This window comes from Biomphalaria glabrata, chromosome 14, assembly GCF_947242115.1.
Source record: "Biomphalaria glabrata chromosome 14, xgBioGlab47.1, whole genome shotgun sequence".
Classification (NCBI taxonomy): Eukaryota; Metazoa; Mollusca; class Gastropoda; family Planorbidae; genus Biomphalaria; species Biomphalaria glabrata.
The window spans coordinates 11,047,534-11,071,215 of record NC_074724.1 but is presented as its reverse complement, the minus strand read 5'-3'; the positions used below and the strand labels follow the sequence as shown (position 1 = coordinate 11,071,215).

The 23,682-nt window shown below is 36.4% G+C and overlaps 1 protein-coding gene across 2 annotated transcripts; it reads left to right on the top strand.

The window, feature by feature from the left end:
• The first annotated feature begins 1,315 nt into the window (after positions 1-1,315).
• LOC129922929 (uncharacterized) lies at positions 1,316-21,571 on the top strand. Of its 2 annotated transcripts, none has more exons than XM_056011172.1 (6): positions 1,316-1,453; positions 6,265-6,427; positions 8,208-8,346; positions 12,684-12,821; positions 16,641-16,707; positions 20,660-21,571. In XM_056011172.1, the coding sequence occupies exons 2-6, from the start codon at positions 6,329-6,331 to the stop codon at positions 20,760-20,762; spliced, it is 546 nt and encodes a 181-aa protein (XP_055867147.1). In that variant the 5' UTR covers positions 1,316-1,453; positions 6,265-6,328; the 3' UTR covers positions 20,763-21,571. The 2 variants fall into 2 exon arrangements, with proteins under 2 accessions (XP_055867147.1, XP_055867146.1); XM_056011171.1 differs by having other exon boundaries at positions 1,326-1,453; positions 6,225-6,427.
• Positions 21,572-23,682: the final 2,111 nt, after the last annotated feature.

Genomic DNA, 23,682 nt, shown 5'->3' with positions numbered 1-23,682 from the left:
GTTTTGATCGTATTTTTAAAACTTGCATCTTACACAATTTGAAGAATTATTATTATTTTTTAAATGTGTAATAAGGACTCACTTTTTGTTGTTGGCAAAGAGGGGGGGGGGGAAGGATAAGTAAAAGTGCTATTAAAATGAACGGGCCCAAAATATGAGTGCGTGTAAGTGTCGGGGCGGTGGGAGCGCATTGTAAAGTGGGTCTCACCAAATCAAGTCAGAAGTCTATGTGGGAGAAATTACGATGCACAGGTAAAAAATCACAAAATCTCCAGAGAGAGAGAGAGAGAGAGAGAGAGAGAGAGAGAAAAGGAAAGTGAGAGCGGGCCCGAAAATCTCATTGTAACAGAGGCGGGCTAAATAATATGTTAAGTTGATCGTTAAAATGTATACTGTTTAATAAAAAAAAAGAGAAGAGAAGGGGGCGTTCCGGTCATAATAAACGATATAGAGCCTAGAAATAAATCAACGGGCGTAGCCGGCGCAGCATATGCTACTTTTAATTGAAACAGTTCCCTTTCAATCGACCTCTCCAACACTCCCACTTCATGCCTGTCAGCTCTCTATCGCTCGCTACCCCGTCCATTTTTTTAAAATCATAATAAGGCTTGTCTTCGAGTCCGAAGATAAATGAGAAATGCAGTATTGCAGTATTTCCTGTGACTGCGTAGACGCAGCTGTGACCTTTATATTTTGCCACATCCAGGGCAAGAGTAATCATTTTTTAATCAGGTGTTAAAAGCGTCTTAGTATCGAGGTTATTTCAACTTTTGTGCAGATCGAATTATTAAAATTCAAGTGTGCAAAAAAAAACAACCTTTTTAGGTTAATTTAACCGCTATAGTTCCAATCATGAACAGCTTAAATTTTCGTAATTTTTGTCTACGGCAATTGGGAGATGTAATGATAGGTGAGTCAGTCAGTATATCAATCAGGGCCCTTGCGTTTATTATATACATTTACTAAAGACATGAGTTTTTATATTAGATCTAGTGCTATAGTAACCCAGTAAAGTTCCCCTTTCAGACCGGCAGATGATGTTAAGGTCATCTGTTTCTTTGCTCAACAGTTAACGAGCAGGGTGTCACGTGGCCAGCACCACTACCAACCGCCTTTTACTTTCCCTAACCAAAGTCACGTACCCATTCGAGTTGAGAGGACTCAGGAGAGCGCCCTAAAAAACTCGACGAAATTAAAAATCGCATCCTTCACCGAGTTTCGAACCCGAGACTCCAGGTTCGGAAGCCTTGCGCTTGGCAACTCGGCTATGGCCTAAAGATGCGTAGCTGAAGTTGTGCAAATCAGTAAGTGTTCAACAAGTTCATCACGTGCACGAACAAAGCACAACCAAATGTAAACACAATAAACTGTCAAGTACTTCGAAATAGATGTAGAATCTTTAGTCTAGACAACAGGAAGACTTTCTTTTGCTTCAGAATTAAAGGGTTTGCAGGTCTGTTTCTCATTAGATGTATTCATCTGTCTAGGCTCTCTGCTACCAATGGAATGTTTTCAAAAGCAGTCAACTCAAATAGCCTCTATTAAGTTATTAACCAATCAAACTTCTGGCTTATAAAGATCTAGACATTGACTTATTTATTATAATCATAGACATAAATAAATATAGACTGGAAAAAGGAAGTAACTTCATGTAACTTGAAAACATGTATATCTATTGTATTCGGATTTCCGAAATATGAAAAGTTGCATGATCTTCATTCTTAGAGATTAAACAAAACTAGTTGCCTCCTTATTTACAATATATATGGGTGTGTATAGATATGAATACTTAACTTTTATACTGCTCATAAATGCTTTATAATAAAGTACACAAAATTGCTAGTCACAAATTTTCGTTTCATAAAACTCTTTAATTGGCCAGTCTATATTTATTTATGTCTATGATTATAATATTATACTAGACTGGAAACCGGAAATAAATTCTTATCCGCGACTGATATATATATATACAAAACAACGCTTTGATCCAACTTTCTAAAAACATTTTCAAATTTTTTGTAGTGCTAAAAAATCTCCATGTCCATTCTAGAGTAGTATATATAAGTCTATGATCTAGATCTATTTTGTCCGGCGGAATCACTGCCACGGATCGTGTGAACCATTTGTCGGATGAATCAATTTAATTTTAAATCGTTTGTCTGTGAACCCATTTATCTTGTCACTATTTAGATTTGATACAATATACAGTCGCCCAACTTAATTCCCTCCCCCCTTTTTGTGGCATTTTACGTCTCGAGAGATAATCTTTTCCCTTTGCAATTTCTCGCGTCACAAAAGAGCAGAGACATAGTGAACATAGTTGGCGCCCGGGACTTTGTTGCCCCCCCCTTTTTTTTCCAATGAGCGTAGAATGTATTACCTAATTAAAATATCTACAATAATTTTGCTTCTAAAAAATACTAGACTATTTTTCATGCAAAAAAAGAACACTGAAGCTCCGTTGTATTTATTTGTGGTTCACTTTTTTCAAATCGATAAAAAAAAAAATTCAGATGGTCTTGCAATTAATATTGGGACAGAAGACTTAAAAGTAAAGGAGAAATTATACATAAAACACTGAACCATAATCTTCAAATACAAAACAAAATTTAATAAAATACTCAGAAAGACACAAAGATATGCTAGGACAAATTTGTACAAAGGCTCCTTCTTCCCTAGCGCTATTATAGCATGGAATTGGTTGCCTGAGCTAGCCAGGAAAACCAGTGACTTGGCAGAATTTAGGTTATTGGTTAACATGCATTACTAGATGAATGAAAAGTACAGTGCGTTTGTCATATATTTTGAAGTAACGTCTGTATTATATAAGATAAGATATTAACTGGCTTATGGTATATGATTATACAGAATCTTCCTCTATATCAAAGTAAAAGAAATGTATAGACTCTAGCTGGTGGGCTACAAATGGTGAAAACATTGTCTCAACTTGTAGTTACGTTTGATCCTTATTCATACCTTTATAGTCATGGAAACGCCACTAACTAGTCATACCTATCACCACAATCTCAAAATGAGTTTATTTATCTTCTGGAGTTCACTGTCAGAAATCAAGGGACATAAACATTCGGAATTTTTCTTTTGATTCCTATTATTTCTCGCCGAGAACAAATGGTTTAAGGTATGTAGATATTGTTTTTACCAACAGAAATGTTTTAGTCAAAGAATCTTTTTTTTGGAGATATAGTGAAATGCACTCTCAAGTTGCATCTTCAATTTAAGAAGAAAAAAAATCATATTTCAGTAATACACTGTAGATCACACTACTATGATAATATTACACTTCTCATCACTGGCCTCCTTCGGTCATAAAGAGAATATGGTTCATCTCGCACACTTCCTCTTGTGGCTGTGGAGCCCTATTTTGGAGAGACACTCCCGTCCACAAATATCGCAGGTTAAGGTGGCTTTTGCTTTGGTGGTAGACGAGCTGGCCATTTTTCGCATTGTCCGTTTTTCTTCCAGGGCTGAGGCCCATGTTCTTTCTCTATCCATAGCTTTCTTGGTCACTGTCTCTCTCCATCTGGTACGGTCTAGAGTTATGTCTTCCCAATGGTCAGTATGGATGTTCACTAATTTGAGGTCCCGTTTTATTACATCTATGTAACGGAGGTGGGGCGACCAGTTTTTTCTTGAGCCAGTCGCGAGTTGTCCATGCGTTTGTCCTCCATTCGGAGAACTTGTCCAAGCCAGAGCAAGCGGCATTGTCTGAGGGCTGTAAAGATGCTGGGAATACCTGTTCGTGCAAGGATCTCAGTATTGCACACTTTTTCTTTCCAAGTGATTGTCAAGATCCTACGGAGACATCGCAAATGGAATGAGTTCAGTTTTCTCTCTTGCTTTGCGTAGGTGGTCCATGATTCACTACCATACAGTAGTGTACACTTCTATATGCCTGATTACATATCTGAATTCAACTAAGAATCATGAAACAAAAAAAAAAGGATTGTTCTTATTTAGTGTACAATTAATGTTTCAATGAAATAGAAGTTACTGTAGACAAGTAAAATCCAAGAGTTGCAATATTTGTTATAAATATATCTTGAAACATAAATCTTTTTCTCACGTTGAAAATCAAGATTAAAACTAAAACAATAATTCTGAAACTTTTAATAGTAGCTTACTCCACCCCCCTCCCAAATAGAAAAACATATTCACACATCCCCTCCCTTATCCAGCGAGTAAGCAACGGGACCAAGCGTTGTCCTGCATTGTAAGCTTCCGAAATTCATTATCTATTGGTCCATACCACACTTTACTCTAAGCAAGAAAGGACAAAGTTAAATGTAGAGAGCTCGGGATGGGTTGATACGTAATAAGATAAGATAAGATAACTTTTATTGATCCAATCAAATGGAAATTCGGTTTGAGTACAATTGACAACCTCAGCGTAACTACTGTACAATACCACTATAGATGCACAATATGGATGCACATAGGAACGACATTCACACACGAAAAAAACAGACACTCATAACCAGCGCTTTATAAATAGACTACTATGTACTTCTCGATGACGACAGAATGTTAATTTTTAATGTTGGTCATCCAGGGTCTATTTCTACTGAATGTTTAATTTTCTTCTTTGGTACAATCATGTTTTCCCAGAACTGGATGTAAAAATTAACAGTTGTGGTAAGTTCATCTGTCTGGGCAGTTGTTTACAAACATGTCCCAATCTGTTTGCCACAGACTACTTTGTAGCTGTAACACATTGTCGTCAGACCATGACTGGATGGACTGTACTTTAGGTTTTGTTGTTTTTAAAACCGGTTTGTACGTGGATGTAAGATGGATCATTGTGAGGTCCGACTCTCCGAGGGGAAATAACGATCGAGATGTGTAGGCCATTTTTATGTTGCTATAACACATGTCCAAGGTTTTATCGTGCCGTGTGGGACAATTAATATATTAAATATATGTTAGCAAGAGTTAAGCTAACGAAAGATGATTGAAATCTCCCATAACTAGTCGGGCAGCAATAATAAGATACACACACACGCACACGCGAGCATGGACGTTCGCAAAGGGTTAGATCGAAAGATTTAACTCTTATTCAGAAAGGTCTTTTGTGTCTGTGTTCTATGGAATGCACGGAGGTGTCAACTGAACGATGTGAAGTCACTCACAAGAAATTTAAACTTTAGATAGTTTTTGTGTTCTTGAATAAAATATAACCAACTTCGTCAGCACCCTGGGGATTAGGGGAGGGGAGCATCCCGGTTAAAGAAACGATGGCCTGAAAATCTAAAAAAAAACAACACACACAAAAAAGGAGCTCTTGCATTATTCTATGTCGATTGTAGATCTAGATGTAGCGACAAGACTTATTTAAAATTTGTCTATCTAATTATTTTATTGAACTATGTTGTAACAATTTACTCACTAAATTGTAATCTATAATCTGATTTTGATTAAAAAAAAAGATTTTTCATTGAAAACATGATCCCTTTTGACAAATTGTGATAAAAAGAACGCAGCACATTGTATCCAACACTGGTGAATACATTCGATTTAACGCGAGTTGAAGCCTCTTATAAAATTACAATTAGCATAACGATAATTTCTAAGACTGATACAGAAGCGAATAAGATAATTACATCTTATTTAACATGTTTCTGGTTAGTTTTGTTTTTCATTGAAAATTTCAAGAAAATCATACTTGACTTTGAAATCTTTTGGCGACCCTCTGAGTGTGGCGACCGGGGCATCATACCTCCCTCACTAAATCTCTGCAAAAGAGGCAAATCCTTGATACAGAGCTGCGGGTCACAGATTAGGCTTTTGTAATTACCAGATGCTGTTGCACTTTCTCTCTTCTGTCTAGTTCAGTGTGAATGACATCTGCAATACGGTGCCGTTCCTTTCTGCTTTCTCTCTTTGTGAATCTATCCAGTGCCACTTTTCTCAGCTGTTAGTGTCGATTTTGAGTAGCTGCATGTCACATTTCTCCGTATTCCCTGTGGAAGACCAGCGGCTCTCCTGCCTTCTGTTAGAGCTAACAGAATGAGCATCTGTAATCACCAGACACTTTTGCACTTTCACCATCAAGTATTGATTAGATGTCTACGTGTTTCAGAAAAACTACTAAGTATTAATCAGATGTCTACTTGTTACAGATAAACTACCAAGTATTGAACTAATGTTTACTTGTTATATATATATATATAGATCACCAAGTATTGATAAGAGGTTCCTTTTTTCAGATAAACCACCAAGTATTGATTAGATGTCTACATGTTTCAGATAAATCACAAAGTATGGATCAGGTGTCTACTTGTTTCAGATAAGCCACAAAAGCCACATAAGGATGAGTCTATACGCTACCTTATTGAACATGTTTTTAATCGGCCTAGTTATCATATCGCTGGCAATGGGGTGGATCGTACCAATTACCAAAACTTATCCTGTGAGTATCCAATCGATCTAGTGTATAGGCTTCTTTTCTCTGCTTGCTATCGTGAGTAAAAACACATCAAATATAACTATACATACAAAAAATAAAAACAACAAAGCCCATCTATCTGGAAAAAAATCCACTTTTAAGCCATATATATCAATACGGTAAGATTTATTTCCTATTTTGATATCAAACAAATTTAATTAAATAACACTATTTGTTTAATTAATTTGTTAATTTATTTATAGATTCATGTTTCATCTTGATCCGATAATGGAAAGTGGAAGAAATAAAGTTCAAAATATCCTTAAGGGCACCACGCATGATCTGTCAACCGTCTTTCTCCATTCCCCTCTGTCTTTTGCCTTAAATAGAATCTGTTTCAATGACATTATTCGATATTGTCTTTCCATCGCTTTCTCTGTCTGCCTTTTCTTCTTTTTTTACTGGTACTGTTCACCGAAGGAGGGTTTTTGCGAGCCCAGAGTAAGATGGCCGTACAGTGCAAGTTTGCGTTTTTGACAGTGGTGAGCTGGTCATCGTGGGTTCTAATTGCTATTGTGATACTGTTTCGAGTCTACTCATTTGTGATGCGGTCTATAGAGGTAATACCTAAGATATTTCTATAGCACTTCCTTACAATCGTCCTCTCCAGTTCTGTAGTTAGCATCCAAGAGGATCAAGCATAGAAGAATGTCGCCATGACTTTGATTGTTACATGTTACAATTGTGAAAAAATACAAATAAAATAATCTTTAAACACTGAATGACAATTCTCAAATATTGGTTAATTAAATTGAATTGTATAATTAAACAAGTTAAAGACAGTATTAAAAGATTCCTTTTCAGACCTTGCGATCTATAGGGCAGATGATGTTAAGGTCATCTGTTTCTGTCGCCACCGTTGACGAGCAGGGTGTCATATGGCAAGCACAAAGACCAACCGTATTTACTTTCCCCAACTAAAGTCAGGTACCAATTAGAGTTGGGTGGACTCTGGGGCGCCATATAAATTCTGGAAACCGATATCTCAGTCTTCAACGAGATTTGAGCACAGGATCACAGGGTTTTAGAATCCAAGAGTTTAACCCCCCCCAAAAAAAAAAAACAGTATTAGAAAATATGTTTTTTTTTTTAATTTCGACTTAGAGAACTGAAGTAACTTGAACATAATGTTGCTGAGTTTGTCGAGAGCTTTGATCACTTGGTTTAAATGGTACAAAATCTAGAAACAAGATATATTCATAAACTCAACAACCAAAAAGCCATACAGAAACAACTCACACTATATTTACCTTTCTTTGTTCCTTTTCTGACCAAGAGAAATAAAGTAGTCATATTTTCAAGATAATCTCTGTTAGAATTTCGTTTTCAATTGCCAAATGTGACAATCGTGATGTTGGTTCCATTGACGATGTGTAATAACTCTTTATATCTCCAGTTTACTTAAGTACCATGCAGCCTCTATGTTTCATGAACATAAACCCATTTTGAGTTTTTGGAACAAGACCAGAAATTTACGCTTTCTGTGAATTTTTGCCTTTCAATCTGATAAAGATTTTCTTTTAAAAATTAGCTTTCTTTGAGCTGAAGGAAATTCTCTTTATTTGAAAGCCTGTATTTCTACTGGCATTGTTTACCCCCCCCCCCAAAAAAAAAAGCGGACTTAGTGGAGAATCGCTTCTGAGTTTTGATGAAAACACAAACTCTTCTTAAAACAATATGTATATTTAAAAATAGGGCATTTTTAAATTTTAAAATAATGTTTGTTTCTCTGTTTCTTTTCAAGCCTGATTTTTATGTCAGCATAAATCCTTGGAAAGATAATAATACTATCTACATGTCAGTGAGCTTTGACTGTTCTTCATTAAATATACCATTATCGAAAGAAAACAAGTGGCGATGTGCCCACGATTCCAACATGTCAGGTATGTTGTCTAGTCTATTGTTTCAACTTAAGTTGTCAATTAGCACAAGGTATCTCACTTGTTTAGTAAGAGAGTGCATTGCTGTTGTTAACTAGTAAAAGGGCATCCAGGTTGTCAAGTAGCAGAGGGCATCCTGGTTACCAATTAACAGAGGGTAGTAGAAGGCATCTCTCTTGTCAAGTAGCAGAGCGCATCGCAGTTGTCAATTAGTAGAGGGCATCACAAAAGTCAATTAGTAGAGGGCATCTCTGTTGGCAAGTAACAGAGGGCATCTTTCTTGTCAATTAGTAGAGGGCATCTCTGTTGGCAAGTAGCAGAGGGCATCTTTCTTGTCAAGTAGTAGAGGGCATCACAAAAGTCAATTAGTAGAGGGCATCTCTGTTGGCAAGTAACAGAGGGCATCTTTCTTGTCAATTAGTAGAGGGCATCTCTGTTGGCAAGTAGCAGAGGGCATCTTTCTTGTCAAGTAGTAGAGGGCATCTCAGTCTTCGAGTAGTAGAAGGCATGTCTCTTGTCAAGTAGCAGAGGGCATCGCAGTTGTCAATTTGTAGAGGGCATCGCAAATGTTGATTAGTAGAGGGCATCACATTTGTCAATTAGTAGAGGGCATCTTTCTTATAAAGTAGTAGAGGGCATCTTTCTTGTCAAGTAGTAGAGGGCATATCAGTCTTCAAGTAGTAGAGGGCATATCAGTCTTCAAGTAGTAGAAGGTATCGCTGTTGGCAACTAGCAGAGGGCATCGCAGTTGCTAATTAGTAGAGGGCATCTCAGTCTTCAAATAGTATAGTAGAGGTCATCTCTGTTGACAAAATGATGCATTACGCGTTTCGCCCAATCCGGAACTGATATATGACCCCAGGAGCATAAAGCTAGTTGGTCTTTCTGTTTACCTTCTACATCGTCCAAAGAATGTCAGAAAAGTAACGAGGTTCTCATGTCGAAAACATGAGACACACTGACCTGGCCTCCCGTGATAAAAGCTACCCAGTTCTAAACAAAATGTTATAGCCCAGTAATCTTCAAACTACGAGCAGCGGGGCAGGCCTGGCCAAGTCCTATTGGTCTTGAAGATTTTTTTTGCGGAGAAATCCTCCGTGACGTCGTAAATTTATATGCCCACCCCCCCCCCCCCCCGCTCCCTAAGATACTGTTATAGCCCATTGTCCAGTCGAGACCAATTGTGATAGTAAGCCTGAACACAGACCTGTGACGTGACACCAAGCTATTGGTTTTCACTGACCACACGTTACCACTTTGAGCGTTTGTGTTAATGTCTACAATAACGATTGGCCTTGGTCCGTTTCACAGAAGTGTCAATTGACGATCATTCCATTTAATGACCAACTTGACTCGGTGAAGGCTTCTTTCTGGAGGCCTCCATCTACTAGATGATCCTGTAATCACTCCCACTTCCATGAGAAACGACTACTTAAGCCATCGTCAGAAGCTCATTCTCTTATTGAAGGCAGGAGGCCGAGCCTAAGAAGGGACGCTCCATGTGCCTATGAAGTACCGGCACGATCCGTGGCAGGGCCGTCACTACCCTCGCTAAAAACGGTGTGACGAATGGAACATGGTTAAAGAGCCTTTCTTCCATACTCAGCAGGTGCACGTACATTCACTTGAGTATACAGTGGAGACACACTTTACATGCCTCAGACCTGACTTTGAATTACAGTGCCTCACTAAGGAGAAAGAGGAAGCCGTGCCTCATGATTTCAGTTACGACATACCTGGGATGCCGAATGCTTCTGACTTAAGGGGCATTGCGCACTACCGCATGTTTATTTTTTCCTCGGAATTTCAAAAGACAACATTTGAGCTTTTCAAGCTTTCTCTACTATGAAGCTGGATCATAATGTGGCCAGATAGCTAACAAGGTATAACGTTGTCAGCAAGCAAACGTGACTTTAGGTGTGCTTTAATGATTTCTTACTTCCCAATTCGAAGAACTTAACCTAAGGCTACCACCCTCATTAGCTTGATACAGACCGATCACAAAAAAACATCAGGCAAGGTATTTTAAAAAATATTAAAACAAAAAAAAAGCGCAAAGTGTATACAAGGGAAAGAATCGCACAATCACTGGCATATATCTTAATATTGCAAGGCTTATTCTTCCCTTTTCTAAATTAAACAAAATAAATTAATTACCACTAATTAATTAACGAATTTGTTTATTTATTTAATCGATGTGTGTATTGTCTTGGACCATGGATAACTATGCGAAGTTTGGAGTGTTGGAGCAATAACGTGTACATTGTTTTATCGACAGACAGACTGACAGACAGACCGACAGAAGAGCGTGAGTTGTCATAAGCTTTGTAAAAAAGAAACAAGAAATTTTTTTGTACACCTAGCAATTAAATCAATCTAACTTTCTGATGTAAACTTCACATCTGATGTTTGAGTGTGGCAAAGCGTATAGTCTGTTGGCTACTGCTATAATCATATATTGTTACATGTGATGTTTGAGTGTGGCAAAGCGTATAGTCTGTTGGCTACTGCTATAATCATATATTGTTACATGTGATGTTTGAGTATGGCAAAGCGTATAGTCTGTTGGCTACTGCTATAATCATATATTGTTACATGTGATGTTTGAGTGTGGCAAAGCGTATAGTCTGTTGGCTACTGCTATAATCATATATTGTTACATCTGATGTTTAAGTGTGGCAAAGCGTATAGTCTGTTGGCTACTGCTATAATCATATTGTTATAAACCTGGTGGTGGCACAGATGGGGGTAGTGGTGTGAGTGTAGTCAGTCGACGCAAATCGCCCCAGGCCAGCGCTAGACGAGCGGTCAACCGTGACGAGTTAGACGGTCAGCCGAGACGAGTGTCAACACGGCGGTTCGGGAAGGATCGACGGCGGTCCGGGAAGGATCGACGTCGTGAACAGAGCTCAGAAGCGTCACGAGAGTTGTAGTCATCTGACCACCTAGAAACGTCGAGCGGCGTTCTGTCCGGTTCGAGAAGGCCAGTAGGGACCATATATAAGAGCGGAGTTATCGCAGTCAAGACGGTTCACGACAGAAGGTTGACGGCAGAGGTTCAGAAAGGAGGTTCACGACAAGAGTTCAGAACACGGTCGACTACAGCACAGTTCAGCGGTGTGGTTCTGTACGGAGCATTACGACGGTTCAGTGCGGAGTACTATCAAGTACAGTTGAGACGAACGGCGTCTTGATCTTGGTCTGTGATCGAGTCCGACACAACAAGCCCAAGTGTGTGAAGTCAGTCCTGAACTGTTGAACCCAGTGCAAGCCCGGAACGAGACGGAGAGGCCAGTGCAAGACTTGATACGGCGGAACGGTGTTATCGGAGAGATATTTGTTATCGCAGAGCTATTTGTTCTGTTCTACGTGCTGCCAATTGTACAGTATTGGCTGTTATTTATGGACATTAAACCTTTACGTTACTTTGGAGCCCTGAGTTGTCAAGTTCTTTAAGTTGGTGGTGTATGGTGCAGTTTGCAGAGAGCCTGGATAGTGAGATTCGTAACAATATATTGTTACATGTGATGTTTGAGTGTGGCAAAGCGTATAGTCTGTTAGCTACTGCTATAATCATATATTGTTACATGTGATGTTTGAGTGTGGCAAAGCGTATAGTCTGTTAGCTACTGCTATAATCATATATTGTTACATGTGATGTTTGAGTGTGGCAAAGCGTATAGTCTGTTGGCTACTGCTATAATCATATATTGTTACATATGATGCTAAGTTAGACACATGTTCTTAGTGATAAAAGAAAAAAAGTAAAGTTTCGCTTTCAGACCTTGTGGTCTATAAGGAAGATGATGTAAACGTCATCTGTTTATGTGCACTACGGTTAACGAGGGTGTCATTTGGCCAGCACAACGACCAACCGTCTTTACGTTTCCCCAACTAATGCCAGGTAACCATTTGAGCTAATTGGACTCAGAGGCGTCCATAGATCCCGAAACTAAAATATCCTAATTTTCACCAGGATTCAAACTTGGGACCCCCAGTTCAGAAACCTAGCGCTTTATCGCTCAGCCACCGCGCCTCCGTTCTTAATGAAAATAGCGATATATAATTACTATTATAAAACAGAAGAGACTTATCTTTGTATCTCTCTGTGTGAAATGACTTTTAATGTTTTGGCAAGAATAATTAGCAGTGAGACACGCGATATTTACGGTCCTAGGGTCTCACACCCATGGGAAACCTCCACAGACTAAATAAAAAAAGTAGAATTAATGAAAAAAATATTCTAAGACGACATTACCATAACAAAACAAAAATTTCTAACACCTATTAACTGAACTCTTCATTTACATGCCGGATCATTATTGCCATATACATTTCAGAATGGCGAACATTATGCTTTGTATTTATGCTGATATTAAGTGGGATTGTCCTAATCGTCATTTTGCTAAATTTGCTGGCGCTGTGCCTTGATACGTTTAGACGCTTCGAACTTTTCGTTATAGGCTACGCTGTGCCAGGTAAGCTCTGGAAATCTCTGACTTTTCTTTTTTTTTGTTTCATGTCTCTGGTTGTAGAGTCAGTCCCTGGGTTAATCTTAGAGCTTTGATTTTGTTTCATGTCTCTGGTTGTAGAGTCAGGCCCTGGGTTAATCTTAGAGCATTGATTTTGTTTCATGTCTCTGGTTGTAGAGTCAGGCCCTGGGTTAATCTTAGAGCATTGATTTTGTTTCATGTCTCTGGTTGTAGAGTCAGGCCCTGGGTTAATCTTAGAGCTTTGATTTTGTTTCATGTCTCTGGTTGTAGAGTCAGGCCCTGGGTTAATCTTAGAGCTTTGATTTTGTTTCATGTCTCTGGTTGTAGAGTCAGGCCCTGGGTTAATCTTAGAGCATTGATTTTGTTTCATGTCTCTGGTTGTAGAGTCAGGCCCTGGGTTAATCTTAGAGCTTTGATTTTGTTTCATGTCTCTGGTTGTAGAGTCAGGCCCTGGGTTAATCTTAGAGCTTTGATTTTGTTTCATGTCTCTGGTTGTAGAGTCAGGCCCTGGGTTAATCTTAGAGCTTTGATTTTGTTTCATTTGTTTGCTGGAAAAGTTTTATTTGGTTGTATGAGAATTGAATTTATCTATCTAGTGCAAGGCTGTTAAATTTATATCCAGCGTAAAGCCATTGAATTTATTACTTGAGACGTTGATTGTAAGGCCATTCAATTTCTATCGAGTGTAAAGCCATTGAATTTATTCCATGAGTGTAAGGCCATTTGTTTTCTATCCAGTGTAAATCCATTGAATTTATCCCTTAAGGCAATTCAATCTCATTCTAGTGAAAGGCCATTTAATTTATCACTTGAGTGTCAGTTTATTGTTACATTCCAGTAAAATGCTATTAAATTTATCACTCGAGAGTAAGGCCATTGAATTTATCCCTTAAGTGTAAGGCCATTGAATTTATCCCCTGATCAGTTAAACATTGAACTTACCCGTTGTATTTGAGTCCATATAATCTATCTGTTGAGTATAAGTCCATTGATTCAATCTATTGAGCGTAAAACTACTTAGTATATCTTTTAGCATATGTCTATTACATTTATTTCTCGACTGATATGCCGATTAGACTATCTCTGGCATGTAAAGCCATTTATTGAGCGAAAGACCATTAAAGATTTCACGGGTTTGTGATACGCACTTATTACTTTGTGGAATCGGGTTGATAAAATTTTATATATATATATATATATATATATATATATATATATATATATATATATATATATATATATATATATATATATATATATATATATATATATATATATATATATATATATATATTGTTAAGACCTCTGCGCGGTGTTGATTCTTGACAATCTGTCTAGTGTAGATCTGACTGTATGTAACGCTGAACTCAACACTTCAGTAACACCGGCGAAAGGCCGAAACAATCAAATATGTAGTCGACGCTGATATGTTGTTCTACAAATATGTTTAATACTCAAAACGGGAATCGTCCGATGTCAATAATGTCGTACTCAAGTCTACTACTCTACAACAAGCGTCCTCCTTCTAGCGTCGTTTAGAGCGTTCTTCTTTTTTAAAGATCTGTCACGTCACTTGTCGCTAATTAAAACTTTACCCTATTCCGGAAAAAAATAACTAATTCCTAACTACTTCCTAATCATGTCATAACAATATATATATATATATATATATATATATATATATATATATATATATATATATATATATATATATATATATATAAAATAAATAAATTATAGCTTTAAAATAGCTCTACTTTCATGCTTATAGCAAGCTCATTTGTGGACCAATGGGAGGGGGTATCTAAGAGAAGGTTTTCCGTGCTGTCTTTAGGTGCTCAGTAAACACATCTCTGATCGAGTGGGGTATCCAGGCCTAGCCAAGTTCGTGTACTTAGACTCTCGACCAAGCATCCCACAATATATATAGTGATGGGAACTAAATTAATTTTTTTTAGTTAAACTAAAACTAAGTTTGAACTAAAAAAAAGTAATTAAACTTTTAGTTAATCACAAATTGAAAAAAAAAATGGTTAAACTAAACTAATAAACTTTAGTTAAACTTTTACTAACTATTTTGACCTTTTTTTAAGGACGGAACATGAAAAATATAATGCACAACCAATCTCTTTAGCAAAATGTAATAAACATTTATTTGTGCACATGAAAAAAGATTTAAATGTCTTTATGGGTTAGATGTAGATCTTAATAGAATCACTAGAATAATACTATTATAGAAAGAAATTAGAAGTAAAAGTTCTAATATAAGTTACCTTTAGAAGTAATGCATGTTGACTCTCTAACTAACTCTAGATTCTAGAATATTGTGGATCTAATATCTTCTACAAACGAAAAGATCAGAAATATAATCTGGATCTAGAAATAGATCTAGCTACTAGACCTAGATCAAATAATTAATATTTTAATCTAAAAATAATCTAAGAAATACTAGTTACTACTACTACTACTAGATCTAAAATCTAGATATAGTCTTGTAGATATCTTAGTTACTCAAGATCTAGAGATTTTAGATTATATTATAATTATGATTATAACTAGATATGGGTATTTAGATTTATAATTCTATATATACTCTAGTAGATAATACTAGATCTAGTAGATCTAAGTACATATAAGTATAATTATAATAGAAGTAGATGTAGATCTAGTCTAGATTTAGTTAATTTAGTATTAGATCTAGAAATCTAGTATAGTGACGACTATTATTAGTTATAGTCATTATATGTCTATCATCTATGCATCTTAGAACACTTAGGTGTTAGTATAATAAGTAATCTAGATATATCTAGATCTAATCTAGACTCTAATTCTAGAAAAGTAGAATCTCTAACCTAATAGATCTAGTCTAATAAAGAAAAGTAATATAGATTTTAATTAATAGATCTATATTATTGACTTATAATTTTAAATTTACATCTAGAATCTAGATCGAAGACTAAGACTACTAAAAGCTAGACTCTACTTAAGACTAAAATAATTAAATATAGATTATTATGACTATATATCTAATAGTAGTAATAGGCTAATACTAATAGACAAGTCTAGACGTCACTAGACTAAAAAAAGTTTTAAAATAAAAAGAGTGAACATTTCTTTTAGATCTATAGTAAAGCAAAATTCTTTGCCTGCAGCTATACAGCAACACACTGGTGTTTAATAAAAAGCAGCAAAATGTAGATCTATAGAAGCAAGGAACTATCAGAATTTATCAAGCAGCGAAACTTGTTAGAAATATAATGAACACGATTATTTTTCTCGCCTTTCAAATACCTTGAATGGCGGGAATAGCGACCATTATAGGGTAAAGGTCAAAAGGCTTTCTAGTGACCTGTGCACCCTCTAGTTTATTCTCCTCTCCATTATTCATTATATATGTTCTCCAAATTACATCGATCTAAATATTTATTGATATGTATGTTAAAAAAGTTTGTAAAATTTGTAATTAAACTTTTTAGTTTGTAACTAAAAAAAAAAAAAAAAAAAAAAAAAAAATTAAACTAGGGTTTTAACTAGACTTTAAAAAAAAATTAAACTTTGGCCTTAACTAATTTTTTTTTAGTTAAACTAAAAGTTGGCAACTTTTTAGTTATTTTTGCCCATCACTAAATATATATTTGAAACTCGCAAGTTTATTTTCAGCCTCATCAATACCCAGTAAAAAAAAACAACAACAACAAACTTTGAACTAACAATCATAAAAAAAAATTGTTTAAAATATTTGTTCTTGTGTCTCGTTTTTTGAAGTCTCGATGTTCACAAAGTTTTCTTAAAAATCATTTTTAGGGGTATTAGGCACGACTGTTCTGATCCTCTTTCCAACTAAAGTCTCTCCACTCAGTGAGTTTACACAGTGAGTTCATCTTACACTTTATTATCCTTTTAGTTATAGGTTTACACTCACTTAGTTGCGTGCTGCACTGCTAAATAAAGATTGAGTATTAACACTACTGAATATTGATTGCGTATTAGCCAGGGCCGGCCTTTAACAAATGCGAAACGGATTTCGCTGGGCCCAGTCTGAGTAGGGATAAGGATAATACTTGAAAGTTTTGATTTTGTATTAGAAAATAAATTTGTCTTTATATTTTATTTATTCTCTACTAATTACAAAATCATGTTCAAGTTTTACGAGTCTTTCATGTAGTGAGGTCATACATTATATCATCAAAGTTCAGTTTTCTACATATCACGGTCAATAGCAAGATTTGCCAAACTTGTTCCAAATTGGGTCCTATGAAAGTGCGGGGCTTCGGCGGCATACGATTTAAGGCCAGCCCTGGTAAATAAAAAAAGTAAAGTTCCCCTTTCAAACCTTTTGGTCTATAGGGCAGATGAAGTAAAGGACATCTCTTTTTGTGGACTACGGTTATGTGGCCAGCACACAACCAACCGCCTTTACTTTTCCCCAACTAATGTCATGTAATGATTAGAGCTGGGTGGACTCAAAGGCGCCCGAAGATACCAAAATTAGAAATCCCAGTCTTGACCAGGATTCAAACCCCGGTCCCCAGTTCGGAAGCCTAGCGCTTTACCGCTCAGCACCCATGCCTCTTGGCCTTGGTATTAGCACTGCTGAATAGCACACGCATATTTCCTATCATGAAGTCCGTTGTTCAAGCATGAAGAGGTATACATCTTAGGCGATGATAATGGTTCAATAGACTGACTGTAGAAGATTCAAAGATGAAGAAAACGTTTAGTCTCAATGACGAGATGGAGTCTAGAAAAAAGTCAAGATATAATAAGTACAATGAAGTATCTAGCTTAGTTAAACACACGGCTGTAAATGCGTCTTTTCACATTAGATGCATACCGTTTCGTTGGTAAAAAATACTAGCTCGTTGGCTACACTGGCAAAACTCTGGTTTGACCGTTATAATTTTTCACATTATAAAAAGAAATAAGTTTAAATTTGTATAGAGAACTAGAAACTATTTTTTTCTTGAACGGACTAAACGTCTTCGGGTATTTCCGCATTCATTTAAAAGCTGAGTAGATTTATGAAATTTAATATTGAGGAAAATTTAGCGCATCGCCTTCTAAGTCTAGATCAGTGTTTCTCAAACTTTTTTGTCTGGCGGCACAGTAAAAAAACTACAAAAATTTCGCGGCACACCACGAAGAGAAACAGTTGTTTTATAATAAAAAAGAAAAAAGATTTTAAATGTTTTTAAGTATTACATTTAATGTGAAAGGTGTGCCTGTTTTTGAGATCAAATTCGATCTAATCGAGGCTCCAGAGCCGACAAACAAACTTGCATTTCATCGTCTATTGTAAGAAGTCTCTCTCTTTTCTTAGACTTGATTTCAGTCAGTGCTGAAAATCCAAACTTACAAAACCATGAAGATGCTAATGGAAGAATTATTTTGATTGCTTTTAAACTGATTGCAGGATATAACTTGTTGATTAAAATCCAAAAAAACATCCAGGCTTTTCTCGGCAAAACTTGACTTAAGAACTGCATCGTTTTTTAAATCTATGAGCTGCTCTGCTTCTTCAGTTGTCAGATTTGTAGCTTCATTGTTTCCAAATGGATAGCTGACCCATCCATATTCATTACTTCCAACTGTTGGAAAGTAATGCTGCAATGCTGACTGCAGGTGTGTCAAAGTGTCCAGAATTTCGGAGGTGATTTCTTCATTTGAAGCTCATTCATTGTAAGTAGGAAAGCAGTCGAAGACTCCTTTTAGGATCATACTATGCCACAAAGACAATTTTCCCCAAATGACTTCAGTTTTGAGGATGCAGTGATGATGGTTTCCGATGGTCCTTGAAGACTTAAATTCAATGAATTTATCAAATAAATCAGAGAGAAATGTCACCTTAACCCACCAGATCTCGTCATGAATAGAAAATCCAAAGTCTTTTTTTTCAGCCTCCAAGAATGACATCAACTCGGCCTTGAGTTGGACGACACGCTTTAACACTTTTCCCCTGGAGAGCCAACGAACGTTGGTATGATACAGGAGGCATTTGTAGTCTGAATCCATTGCTTCACAGAGCTGAGAGAAAAGTCGGGATGCAACCGGTCGACATTTGATAAAGTTTACAACTACAATCACTTGATCCAGAACATAAAATCTTTCGGCAAAGATTTGAAGGAAAGAGCTTCTCTGTGGATCATGCAGTGAACAACTAATACATTTGGATTTTCTTTTCTATTTCCCTGCATGGAAAGACAGCCATCGGTGCAAACGCTGACATAGTTTTTTCACTGTAGTTTGAATAGCAAAATGTTTTCGTTCACCACTTTGAAAATATCTTCGCCTTTGGTCGTAGTTGGTAAGTCTTTGCAAAATAAGAATTCGTTGACACATTTTTCATCCTTTATGAACCGAATAAAAGCTAGCAGCTGGGCTTGCCGCTAACGTCAGTGGATTCATCAACTTGAAGAGACCACAGCAGAGACACTTCATCGTCAGTCACATCGAAGTGTTGGCATGTTTGATCTTGTAAATCTGACGATAAGTCTTCAATTCTGCGCGAGATAGTATCATTTGACAAAGGAACTTTTTTAACTTTTTCGGCGGCATCGGGTCCAAGGATAGTTTCAACAACTATTGCTAAAGCTGGTGCAATGACTGATTCAGCCTCTGTGTGTGCTTTCTTAGGTTTTGCTAATACATGAGCAACCTTATAACTTGCAATCAATCCCTTTTCTTGCAGCTTTAGGTAGTTCGTAAGTTTCTTAGCTTTTTTATTTTGTTGAGCCCTGATGTTTTCGAAGTATTTCCTCGGTTGCACTTTTACAGCTGGATGTTTCGTTTCCAAGTGTCTCTTCAATTTGCTTGGAACAAGCGCCTCATTCGACAGAGTTGCATTGCAGATCAGACAGAATGGCAATGGAGAATCTTCAGGTCCAGAAGATATGAAACCATATCCGATGTAATCTTCTTTGTACCTTCGTTTGGTTCCTTGCATTTCATTTAACGCTTGCGCAGTTTCATTCTTGCTAACGTATTTCTCCATGGATAACAATGAATAATGCTTATTGATAATTTGTTATTATTAAAATTCACCTAAACAATTTACATGAAACACATCGCTTATTATTTGTAATAGTAGGCTAGTAGAGACTAACAAACCATTTCTTGTCTGTTTAAAGTTTAACTGCTGCTTTATTCAAGTTAGATCGTCCATATATATAGGCCTAAAAGGCATTCAATTACCCCGCCCCCTATCTGTTTATTAGCACATTCTTTCAACATGCCAGCAATGTTTGTTACTGGGTTACAATGAAAGGACGGGCCTGACTAAACAATAACATTTACTATCACATTATTATCGTTACCAATTCAAGAACTGACGTGAGTCTGCTAAGGCGGCCTACATTTATAATAATATTTGTATAGTGGACGCCATAACCTGAAGAGCTAACAACCCTTTCTGTCACTATGGAGCGCTCCACTTCTATTACTGATCATTGCAAATGGGGATGTCATCGCAATGTAAAAAAAAAATTAATAGTAGGCAGACCTGTGTAACGCTGCACTTGTGGCGTTCTAAAAACTCCCGCGGCACACCTGCAAATCTTCGTGTGCCGCGGCACACAGTTTGAGAAACACTGGTCTAGATCATAGACAAAGGTCTATCTTTGGAATATTCTAAAGTTGAGTACATCTATAAATTCTCTTTAGTATGTTTCTTTCTGGGGGGGGGGAGATGAGAAGAATTTGTGTAAAAAATCTTTTATTGTTCTTTTATCTAACATTAATTAGAGAAAACTTATCGCTCTATAAGTTGTATAAAGGAGGTATTGTGTTTCTTTCTAAAATTGTTTTCAATGTTTTTCTTCTTACAGCATTGTCTCCGGCTACTACTTTCTATTGACTTCTTTCCTATCAATGTTTGCATTATCTGGACTAAGCTTTACTATAGATCCGTACGACTACCCGGGCTTTTAAAGTTCTGCATGCCTGCAGAGACCTTTATCTACACATTGAGCGCATGTATGTTGTATTTTGCAGTTTCTATCTCAAATGTTTATCATATGCTTTTAAAGAATCAGTGTGTACCAAAGTAATGGTTTCGTTTGACCTTACGAGTTCAAGGACAATAATCTTTAAGGAGTTATTGCAATTGCTAGGAATGAACAAATCACAAAACTTGATTGACAAAATGGATTGAATGTTTACTATTTAAACTTAAAACAAATTAACTCTTTCTCTCCGTAATTATTTCTTCGTTCAGGCTGAATTATTCATTTTACGCATTAGTGTTTCGCTTCCCTGTTATGATTAAACTTCAATAACTTTTTATTGTATATAATTATGGAATGTTATATTAGATATATAATTATATAAGAATGCATGTACTTTATATCAAACACTAATTAAAGTTTATAAAATAAAAAATTAATTAATTAATTAAAAATTAATTTACTTCAATGGGTCAAATCAACGTTGGTGTTTTCAGTTAGGAGAGAAAGAGTTAACTTGTACGCTAATTGTACTTTCAGGCTATTAGCGTCAATGTGTACTCATGATACTTCAATGGTTAGTTCTATAAGTGGTTAGTTTTTTTTGGAAGTCTAACAAGCGTTCCACAGGGCTTTACAATACTTAATGATATTGTTTACTTCTCATACTGCACTTAACCAAATGTTTACTTCTTATATTGTATTGCTATAACAAACATGAACATATTTTCTGTGATGATAAAATATAACAATGTAATTTTGTCATAGTGAAAATAAAATGCATAACAGTAGAAACAGTTGTTGTTTTTTTTTCCTTGTACTTTTTACAAAGCTTGTCTGTCTACCTGGTACAAAGCTTGCCTGTCTACCTGGTACAAAGCTTATCTGTCTGGTACAAATTGTATCTGTCTACCTGGAACAAAGCTTGTTTGTCTGTCTTGTACAAAGCTTGTCTGTTTACCTGGTACAAAGCTTGTCTGTCTACCTGGTACAAAGCATATCTGTCTACCTGGTACAAAGCTTATCTGTTTACCTGGTACAAAGCTTGTCTGTCTACCTGGTACAAAGCTTGTCTGTCTACCTGGTACAAAGCTTGTCTGTTTACCTGGTACAAAGCTTGTCTGTCTGTCTGGTACAAAGCTTGTCTGTTTACCTGGTACAAAGCTTGTCTGTCCGTCTGGTACAAAGCTTGTCTGTCTACCTGGTACAAAGCTTATCTGTTTACCTGGTACAAAGCTTGTCTGTCTACCTGGTACAAAGCTTGTCTGTCTACCTGGCTCAAAGCTTGTCTGTCTACCTAGTACAAAAGTTTTCCACTTACCAGACTGAGATCAAGTTGAAACTTGCGCCATTATTCAATGTACCTGACAAGATATGGATCTATAAAAATTTTTACCCATTAATTTGTTAATTATAAGTGATTAATTACTCTGTTTGATATCGAGAATAAAGGAAAATGCTACTCAATGAGAAATGTGATGTAAATATGGACTTAATCCCCTTATTACGTTTTGTCACCTTTTTTTTGTATTACTCATTTTACTAACTTAGTATACATAGAAAATAAAAAGTTGCAATATTCTTGCACGTAGAGAGAATAGCTTTACATCATTACATAGTCGATAGCCAATGTCATTGTCTTCTCTGCTTGTATGTTGTTAAAGAAGCTCCAGAAAAGTCCGAGTTAGACCCAAGAATCAAAATAAACGAACAGATGATATAACGAACATGAGAGATTTACCTTTCTAGGCTTTTCTCGAAACGGAAACGGAAATAATAAAATTGACTTGCGAATTCTCAAGGCCATTGCCTCCAATGTACCCGTGTAGTGGTTCCTTTAGCTGCACTTTAGCAGATCTTGTCATGTTCTCTTTTCAGGGCTATCATCTAGACCTAAAGCTTCCTCTTTTATGTTTTTCAATTGAACAAGAGTTTAATACTTATCAGAGTGGTTTGCACTGTGTGTGTGTGTGTGGGGCTGGGCTGGACTGAGGTAGGATTTATAGATAAATTGTCATCATCAAAATTCTAATTATTTTAAGTTATGATGTCTCTCTGTGTGTGTGTTTCTATGGTGACAGTGCGAAGACGTTAGAGATTGGTTGCTGGCTATGTACTGTGAATGATGCAAGAGAAGCGGTCGGTAGACTGCAGGATGCCAGAGTGTAATAACGTGTTTTTGTTTCTCCTGAGTCCAAAGATGCTGATTTAGTATTAGTTTTAAGATTCTTCTAACAACGAAATGTTGTAAAATTCTTTCACTTTTCAAACTGATGGGATACATTTTTCTTTTTTTTTCTTCTTCTGACACTAGTATTTTCACTTTTAGCACCAAACTGCTGGTAGACAACTGAATCGCTGTAACTTACAAAAAGTTTAAAAAAACTTCAATAACTTCTTCGTTACTTCTTTCATTACATTATAGACAAATTTAACTTAAATAAACTTATTTTTTAAACAAGCAAAATATATAAAATAAAACAACAACAAAAACAACAAGAAAGCTTATATTAAGTGTAGTTTCATCAATGGACCTCATTCACCAATCGTAAACAAACAACATTTAGCCACGTGATAATATTGATAAAACAATGAAAATTACGTATAACGTGAAAGCCTTTAATGGATTGCGTAATTTGTATACAAGGTATAGAGAACCAAGTAGTAAAATGTTGTTTGTTTACGATTGGTGAATGAGGTCCATTTATTTCAATCAGTCATGTAATTAAATTTCTAATACCAATTGTTTTTGTGTAGCGTAATTTCATGCTTCTAGCTTTCTCCATACACTATGATCCTATCACTTTTCTGGACTAGCTCGAAAGGGGTGGGAGAAGGGGAGGAAAGAAATGGTATCTGGGTCATCGCTTTTTAAATGTATTAACAAAAAAAAGTAAGCGATCAGA

Excerpts from the sequence above, each read along its gene's own strand:
- LOC129922929 (XM_056011172.1), top strand. The coding sequence starts at position 6,329 with ATGAGTCTATACGCTACCTTATTGAACATGTTTTTAATCGGCCTAGTT. Across the intron at positions 8,347-12,683 it reads CCACGATTCCAACATGTCAG|AATGGCGAACATTATGCTTT; the intron begins GTATGTTGTCTA and ends TATACATTTCAG. Across the intron at positions 16,708-20,659 it reads CCACTCAGTGAGTTTACACA|CATTGTCTCCGGCTACTACT; the intron begins GTGAGTTCATCT and ends TTCTTCTTACAG.